Raw genomic sequence first — 9,545 nt, forward strand, 5'->3', positions numbered from 1 at the left:
TCTATTTCTTTTCTGATGGAGTCTGAGTTACAGTGCTTATCTTCTCTGAATCTCTTTAGTATTGTCACTCTGTGTCGTTTGAACTCAAAGTCTGTCAGACTGTTTGAGTGTTGAAGGTTTTAGGTGAATTCTCCTGTTGCATAAACTGGGAATGTTTGCTGAGCTTCCTCTTCTTGCTTGTGTTTTCCTTTTAGTGTGAATTTGGGGAAGCCAAAGTGTAGTTTGACACAGTCAGGGCACATGGTGGTGGTTGGGCTCTTCCTGAGGGCATGCATGGCTGTCCGGGTCCCACCGCCATGGCTAGGTGCTTCCTGTGGGCAGTCAGTGTGGCTGGGTTGTGCTGCTATGGTGGGGAGCTTCCGTAGGCTGGGTGGGGCTGGCCAGAGTGTTCTGACTTGGCAGTTCACTTCTTGAAGCCAGGTAGGGCTTGATGGGTTGTGCCACAAGATTGGAGGGCTTCCTGAGGGCATGCAGGGCTGGCCAGTGCCTGTCATGGTGGAAGTGCACTACTCCCAACAATGGTGCAATGTCTCTCCTAGTGTGGTGTACGTCCCATTGTTGGTGCCCTTCCTGCAGCCAGGGGCAGCTGCCTGTGGTTCTCTCCAGCAGTGGAGGGCTTCCCAAGGGTGGGGAGGGCTGGCCGGTGCATGCCGTGGAGGACGCTCACTCCCCATGGCCGGGAGGGTTTGGCCCTAGTGGTCAACAGCAGTAGGGGGCTTGCCGAGGGTGGCGGTGCTGTCTCTCTCACGCTGTGTCAGCAGAGCCCTTCCCAAGGGTGGGCAGGGCTGGCCTGTTCCTGCTGCTGTGGTGGTGAACTTCCTGACTTGGGGAGGAGGCTGCTGGGGTGCACCAGGGCAGTGGGGCACTTCCTGTGGGTGGAACACCAAGGAGGTGGTTGCCTTCCCATGGGTAGTGGGCCCAGTCCACTGCAGAAGGAATGTGGCTTCTCCCCGGGCATGCCCGTGGTGGAAGCGGGGGATGTGCTTGGAATGCCCTCTGTGCTCTACTAGCTGTTGTGCAAGTGAAAATGCTGTGGAGCAAGGCGTATTCTCTGGTGGCCCACACATCCTGCTCTCCCCTCCCCAACAATGGTGCAATGTCTCTCCTGCAGGCCCAGACCTTCTCCTGGGTTCCCTCTCTTGTGGCTTTCCAGTCCCCAGCCCTTAGCTCTTTGCAACCCTTCACCCCTGGGGCACCACTTCCTCATCTCTTATGCTGTCTCCACACCACCAACCCCAGCCTGCTCCCAGGGACTCACCTCCAAAGCCTAGGGCTTGGCACCCAGTCCCCACCAAAGCGTCTCAGTCTTTGGGACCTGTGCCAGCGGTTCTGATGATCTGTGTGGCTCTCACACTGCCTCTCAGTCCTCTAACCTGCTGATACACTTTTCGTGGCATCTTGGAGATCCCTTGGACTCAGCTGATCTTTCCGCAGGTTCGGTGAGTTTCCAGGGTGTGGGTTCCCTTTCTCTTTCACCATTCCCTCTCAGGAGTCCAGTCCTGATGCCCCTTCTCTCTCTCTCCTCTTTTCTGTTGCTTTATGCAGTTGTGTCAAGAGATTCTTCCCATTTTTGGAGGTTTCAGTTCTTCTGCCCGCGTTCAGTTGCTGTTCTGTGTGAGTCATTTTACATGTAGATGTGTATTTTTTGTTGCATCTGTGGGAGAGGTGAACAAATCCCCCTACTCTCTCACCATCTGGGCTCTCTGAAATTGTGTCCTTCTTTATCTTTCTCTATGGCCTTTGTTTGTTTCAATGTCTATTTTTTCTACTATGCGTATCACAACTCCTGCTTTCCTGTCTTGACCATTGAAATATGATGTCCCATTCTCTCACATTCAGTCTATACGTGTTCTTTGCTCTAAAGGGAGTCTCTTGCAGACAGCAGGTTGTATGTTTTTGCTTTTTGATCCAATCTGCTGCTCTGTGTCTATTGATCAGAGTACTCAGTCCATTGACCCTTAAGGTAATTATTGAGAAATATGTATTTATTCCCATGTTAAACCTTGCTTTTCAGTTGATTCGTTGTATTACCTTGGTTTTTTTTTTTTTCTCTTTCTTTTTTTTTTGATGATTTCCTTTTATTTTATGCTTGGATACATTTCTTTTTAGTTTTCATGAATGTAATGTTTGGTTTGATTTGTGGTTTCCCTGTTTTTCAAGTAGGTTAACCACTTCCTACATCTGCTTGCATTAGCCTGGTAGTCTTATAGGCTGCAACACGATATTTAAAATTAGGTGTCTATATTTTCATACTTCCTTACCTACACTCTATGCTTTTGAATTTCTTCTTTGAGATCTTCGAGTTTGTCCTTTTGGTGTTCCTTGTGTTTCTCATCACTTTTCGAGTAGATTTTTCTTTGTTTGTTTGTTTTGGTGATGTATGCTGGCTGATTTAAGTGACTGCTTTCCAATCTGTATATGTTCTGTCTTCTTTTTTCTCCTTCTTCTTCTTCTTCTTCTTCTTCTTCTTCTTCTTCTTCTTCTTCTTCTTCTTCTTCTTCTTCTTTTAGCCATTTCTGTATTTTTTTAGAATGGGTTTAGTATTGGTGTACTCGTTTAGCTTTTGTTTGTTGGAGAAATTCTCTGTTTCCCTTTCCAGTTCAAATGATACTCAATAAATAAATAAAACATACGTAAATGAATAAATAAATAAATGATAGTCTTGCTGGGAAGAGTATTCTAGGCTTCAGAATTTTTCCTTTTGGAATTTGTGTATAGCTTGCCAATTTCTTCAGGCCTGTAGTGTTTCTATAGAGGAATTAGGTGATTTGCGGGTTCTCTTATAGTTAATGTGTTGTGTTTCTCTTGCTGCCTTTAGAATCCTCTCTTTATCTTTGGCCATTTCCATTATAGTAGGTCTAGGTGTGGGCATATTTGTGTTCAGCCTGTTTTGTGCCTTCTGTGATTACTGTATTTTGATACCTGTTTCCTTTAGTTTGGGAAAATTTTGAGACATAATTTCTTCCAATATATTTCCAATCCACTTTTCTTTTTCTTCTGCCTCTTGAATTGCTATTATGCATAGATGGACCCCTGTTATGCTACCCCATAGATCTCTTATGTTGCTTTCATGTGTTTTCATGTGGTTTTCTGCCTGCTGTCCTGATTGGGTGATTTCCATTATGCTATCTTCCATGTCACTAATTCATTCCTCTGCACTCTTCACTCTGCCCTTTAGTGCCTTTAGCCCAGTTTGGCTATCTGCAAAAGACTTTTCTAATTTTTCCCTATTTTCCCCTAAATTTCCTCATTCCTCTCGAAAGTAATCGACATGACTGTTTGTAATGTGCTTGTAAATCCCTGATATTCAGCCTTCATTCCTTCAGTATATATTCACTCTACCCCTTTTGAACTCAGGTTTTTTGGCCTATGGAGGTCTGTTGCATTGTTTCTGCTTCACATGAAATCTCCTGTACCTTACGTGGGAATTGTTCCTGGGCTTCTTCATCGTGTCTATGATTTTCTTTTTCTGTGAGTTTGGGGAAGTCAAACTCTAGTCTTGGAGGGTTACTTCTAGGCAAGAGCAACCCTTTGTATTTTGTGGGGTGTTACCATTTATTTGGGGCATGGAGGATTCCATTCTTGCTGGCTCAATCTTGGGAGTGAGCAGGCCATTATCCCGAGGGTGCAGAGTGTATTTCCAGGGAGAGGGAGGCAGTGGGTAGGGCTGGTAGTGCCTTCTTGCTGGGGTCTTAGCAGCAGCAAGTACATGCAGGGAGGTGGCACAGGCTACTCCTTGTTTCAAAGCCTTGGGAGTGATAATGAGCTTTTTGCAGAATCATGAGGTGCCCAGAGCATTTGGTAGTGGCAGTGGCAGTGGCAGTGGCATGGTTTGTGAGTTCCCAGAGAACTTGGAGCAGAAACAGGTAATGTTTGGTCACAATGACCTCTTCTGAGGTGCCCTCTGTGGTGATTAGGGCCACAAGGGGTGCCTGTTCCTGGACCCCTAGTGGTAGCAGGCCATGCACACTTCTGGTGGTTTGCCCCCCCAACTGAGGACCCTTATAAGAAGCAGCCTGTCCCTCTTAGCCCACACAGGAAGTGGTGCAACACTGCTCCTACTTACACGGTCTTGGCAAAGGACAGTGTTCAACCTTCTGGGTGCTTCTTCCGTGCAACTGTCAGAGCATTTGGCACTGACAGTTGCAGGGCGGTTATATGGCCAGGGTGTTGACAGCAATACTGGGTGGTGCTCAGTTGTAGTGCCCGCTCTGATTTCTGACCTCTGAGGTGACTGTGGTCAGAGATTGGACCTGATCACACACCCCTACCGGTGGCAGGCCTTGACTCCCTGTGGTTTCTGAGATGACTGCTTTGGGTTGTCCCCACTGCCTGTAGATCACTCAGGAGGCACCACATCTCACTTACCCACCTGATGCCCATAGCCCCCACCAGAAGGATCTGGACACCTATAGCCAGCACAAGAAGTGTCCAGGCTGCTGTAGCACAAGCAAGTGGCTTCTTGCCACCTGTGGCCTGCACCAGGTGCACCCTGCCCTCTGAAAGCCTGTGCACGTGTGAGCAGGGAGATTCCTTTGGCATCTGCCCCTCCTCCTTTTCCCCTCTGCAACAATGGCACCTTGCTTTTTAAGACAAAGTGGGGTCCTTTCTACTCCAAGGATGGCTCTGAGGTGACTCTTGGTATGATTGAAAATAATTCTATGAATGTACCCCAGAAAGACAGTAAAAGAGAAACAGAAGAAGCTGCTAAGTCAAAGAGATTCTATATCTTTAAGGGACCTGTTCACCTGGCTGAGGTTTGGTGTTAAAGGCCAGCATTTGTATTTAAGCCTGTCTTTGTGTAAAAGAAGAAAGCAACCTCTACGTGTGAATCGGGACATATAAAGGGGTGGAGATAAAGGCAAAAATAACCTAGAACAGTTTGAGGATTTTAGAGAAAATCACACCCATTTTTTTTTCTACTACTTTTTTTTTGTAGATGTTTCACTGATAAAATGCCACCCTGTGGTGACAGTGATGCAATCTCTGATGATGTCATGTGGATATTGTTGTTGCACTTATGGTGTAAATTATGGTCATGGTTCATGGATAAGATAAAATATGCTATCGTTTGGAGTGTGAAATGTACTTTTTAAGTAATTGTTTATCTATTTTTTTTTTGTCTTTTGAAGGCCACATCTGTGGCATATGGGCGATCCCAGTCAGGGTCAAAGCAGAGCTCTGTCTGCTGCCTTACACTGCCATAGCAATGCTGGGACTGAGCCACATCTTTAACTTACATCACAGCTCAGGGCAACTCTGGGGCTTTAAACCACAGAGCGAGGGCAGAGGGTGAAGCTGCTTCCTCATGGACACTAGTTAGGTGTGTTAACCTCTTTGCCATCATGGGAACTCAATGGAATTTATTGATTTATTTTTTCTTTGCAATGAAGACAATCTTGTCAACTAATATCCAATTTCCATTTGAAGTAACAGATAGACTATAATGCAGCTGAGAAAACACTACGTAAATACTATGTATTTTCCCTTTCCAAATTGACTTTTATTTGCCCCTTTTTCCACACCCTCATAATTGAGACCCCCATTCAATACAACTTGGACTATTTCAGAAATCTCTTGGCAGCTATTCTCTATTTCCTTAGTTCCATTTTCCTTTTTGAAACAGTTACAGCTAGGGGACATGTCAAATGCTCCTCTCTAATTATCAAACATTTCAAATATTAAAAAACGGCAAAATAATCTGCCATTGAAAACAATTAAAACGACAAAAGGACAACCTGCAATGGGAGACAATTATTTCAGATGATGCAACCAATAAGGGCTCAATCTCTAAAATCTACAACCAACCTATCCACCTCAAAAACAAAATAGCCAATTACTCAGTGGAAACATGGGAAAGAGACCTGCATAGATATTCTCCAAAGAGAATATACAGAGGGCCAACAAGCACATAAAGAAATTCTCAACATCACTGTTTATTAGAGAAATGCAAATCTACACTACTATGAGGTATCACTTCACACTGGACAGAATGGCCGACATTAACAAGTCCACACATGAGAAAACGCTAGAGAGGGTATGGAGAAAAGAAAACTCTCTTACACTGTGGAGGAATGTAAACTGTTACAACCGCTATGGAAACACTTCAGAAAACTAAATATAGAACTAGCATGTCACGCAGCAATCCCACTCTTGGGCATACACCTGGGGAAAAAAAAGTTTCCATGAAAACTATATGTGCGCATGTATGTCCAATGCAGCACTATTCACAAGAGGAAAGACATGGAAATAACCTAAGTGACCGTTGGAAAGAATGGATTAAGGGATGTTGTATATATACACAATGCAACACCACTCAGCCGTAAGAAAAGAACAGAATAATGCCATTTGCAGCAACACGGCTGGAACTGGAGACTCTCCTACTAAGTGAAGTAAGCCAGAAGGAGGAAGGCAAGCACAATATGACATCACTTATGTGTGGAATGTGATATATGGCACAACTGAAACTTTCCACAGGAAAGACACACATGGATTTGGACAACAGGGTTTTGGTTGCCAAGGGGGAGTGTGCAGGATTGTGATGGACTGGGATTCGGGGGTTGAAAATGCAAACTATTGCATGTGGAGCGGGTATGCAATGAGGTTATGCTGTATAGCAATGGGAACTATCTCTAGTCACTTTTGATGCAGCATAATGTGAAACAAAGGATATGTATGTGTGTGGGTGTGCGTCTTGGGTGGGTGGGTCTGTGACGGGGCCACTTTGCGGCACAGTATGAAAGTGATAGAACACAGTAAACCAACTATGATGGAAAAATCATTTTAGAAAAAGAAATGCAGCATCCTTTTACTCTTAACTGTGTCAAAAGTAAAGAAATTGAAGCTATGAAGATGAACATACAAGTTTATTGCTGAAATAACAAAATTGCAGGTGACTTTGCCAGCATAAAATTTCATCTTCACTCTCCTGCATAACCTATAGTCCTTTGATAGGTCAGTGGTAATTAGGGTGATGTTCAGATATGGAAGAGGACTGAGGGTTTGGCCTAGAAAGCGAGGCAGCAGATGTGTCAGTGGCCATTGGCATTGGGAACCATGGATGGGCTGCTGGTTGCGGGTTAGACAGAGGGCCCTCAGTTGGTGATATATTCTGGTATCTGGTTGGCAAAGGAGAAGGCTCCACCCTCAGTCCAAAATAACCACTTGGGAAGTTAGAAATAAGGTGGTACTGAGAAATGGAAGTGGTAGTTGTAATGAAATTCACGATGTGGCCACTTGCTGGAGAGTAGCTGCTTTGTGAGTGCATGTGAAACGTGGTCAACTGATTAAAAATAGCATGTTGAGCCATGGCAATTTGTCCTGGTGGCCTGGCTGATGGTGATGATGGAGAAGAAAGACCGCTTCTAGTTGGGGTAGTTGTATTAGAAATTCTCTGGCTCATAGAAGGCCATCTTATTAAAGGCACATTTAGATTTGTAGAGGTTGAAATTGCATCTTCTCCACGAGTTTCTGCAGCCACATCAGAATTATGGTTATCCACATCACCCCCTGTTCTAGAGCGCTTCTTGCTGCAGCCTTGAAGTAGAGAAGCCGATACTGGAGAAGCATTTTTCATCCTGACTCTTCTTTTCATCCTCACCAACAGATGGGGACAGCCTCGTTTAAAATTTGGATTATGGTAGAACTGCAGCTAAAACCAAAAGAGAAAGGTATTTAGTGACCTTTTAAACAAAGATACGAGGACAAAGAATCCATACAAATCTGACTTGTTTCATCACACAGAGTTAATGTGAGGAAATAATACTCATCTATTACTAACATTTTCAAAAATTTATGTAGTGGGAACAGGCAATTATGGTCCTTAAATAAAAATGCCTGGTGCATTTACAGTAACAGTATGAGGTTCAGGGGCTTGTATTGGGTGAGGTTCATCGAGAAGGCTCCAGGTGGCTAGGAAATTTCTCTATCACCCCAAATATTCTATGACCAAGTGGCCTTCAATTTAAAAGCGTAGCAGTACTTCATCCCACCTTCAAGGTCTACTATGACCCTATATGTATGAACATATTTGCAGATGTCCCTCTGTAAATAATAACTGGACATTTCATAATACCTTGTTCCAAGCAGAGACTTCATTATCTTCTGCCAGAATGTTGGCTAGTGAGGCAGGTCTTTGAAAATTCCTTCGCAATTTAGTAAATCCATAAAGGTTAAGCTGTCGAACTAAGCTTTTCATACTCTCAGTTTCAAAAATTCTGAAGGGAGCCTTTCTCTCCAGAACTTCTTTCTTGAAGCGTTCTTCATTAATCACGATCGAGGTTCCATTTTCATCCCACCAAATGGACTTAAATCGATCACTTTCAACAATTTCCCAAAGTTTTCTGGGAAAGGGCAGAGGAGGAAAATCATTATCTCCATCTGGTTCAGAGGCACACAATGTGTGGCATGGCTCTTTCATCAGGGAGCCCTCAGACAAAGCCTGGAAAGCTTTTTCTTCAATCTGAGACCTCAAGTCCAAGTCCCCAGTGATTGAGTTATCACACCATGGAGATGTAGTGGAGGAATCTGAACCAGTTGGTGCATCTTTAGGAGACACATGTTGAATTTCTGAAGGAGCATGTGCCATCTCAGATAAATTTCTCTTCAGCTACTTTTCTCACCTGCATGGCTTTTGAACTCTGCAGTTTTAAATGCTGCTTTGGTAAGCCTACACAGATAAACTATCCAATCCATCACAATGGTTGCCAGCCTGAGTAGCTGTGACATCACAAGACTCTAGTCTCCTAGCAATCTGAGCATCACCTTCAGTCAGGGTTTACTTCTCTATGAAATTAGCCCAGTTAATATAAAATATGAGCTCCGTATTTGAACAGTAACCCAAAGAGAGAAAAAAAAATGAGATCAGCAAATGAGATCCTATTCCAATGGAATCTTTTTAATAAAAAAACACATAAATATATAAATCAATTTCATCCCTGAAGTAAACGCAAGTTCTCTCTTGTGCACGTAAGCAATTGTGCCTGTTATGTAAGACATTGTAAATGGAAGAAAAAAAAAAAAAACAACGGCAAAGTGAAACAAAAGTTATGCAGCTCTTGAGAGTGGATAACTAGAATCTGTGCAGTATTTATATTCAGAAAAACATAGCCAGTGTTCTATGGTGGCTAGCTTGTAACAAAAGTGTTCTGATCTCTGCTGTGCTATGGGTTCAATCCCTGGCCTGGGAACTTCTGCATGCCCCACGTACAGTCCAAAAAATAAAAAGACAAAAAGAAAAGAAAAAAGAAACAAATACACAATCAAAAACAAAACAAAACAAAACAAACCATGACCTTTGTCACTAACCAAGACATGGAAGGGCCCTGGGCACCAGGCAAAATATCTATAGCCATAGAGACAAAAAAAGATTGATGGTTGCTTGTGTTAGGAGAGGAAATGTGGGGAAGTACCATCCAAAGGTTATGAGATTTCATTGCGGATTGATACAATGAGAACTGAGGAATTGATGGGTGTACCACATTCTGAAGATTATATATGCCATTGAACTGAATACTTTAAAACTTATACCATAATGTTTTCACATT

General features: G+C 43.5%; 1 protein-coding gene across 1 annotated transcript; it reads right to left on the reverse strand.

Annotated features, from left to right (window-relative positions):
• Window positions 1-6,955: 6,955 nt before the first annotated feature.
• LOC110257888 (heat shock transcription factor, Y-linked-like) lies at window positions 6,956-8,587 on the reverse strand. Its single transcript, XM_021080886.1, has 2 exons — window positions 8,075-8,587; window positions 6,956-7,651 (listed from the first exon to the last, which is right to left on the reverse strand). The coding sequence occupies exons 1-2, from the start codon at window positions 8,585-8,587 to the stop codon at window positions 6,956-6,958; spliced, it is 1,209 nt and encodes a 402-aa protein (XP_020936545.1).
• Between the last annotated feature and the right edge of the window lie 958 nt (window positions 8,588-9,545).

Source organism: Sus scrofa, chromosome Y (assembly GCF_054392235.1).
Source record: "Sus scrofa isolate SSC_HxYL_T2T_F1_AM1 chromosome Y, Sscrofa_HxYL_maternal_Yorkshire_Landrace_v2.0, whole genome shotgun sequence".
Lineage (NCBI taxonomy): Eukaryota > Metazoa > Chordata > Mammalia > Artiodactyla > Suidae > Sus > Sus scrofa.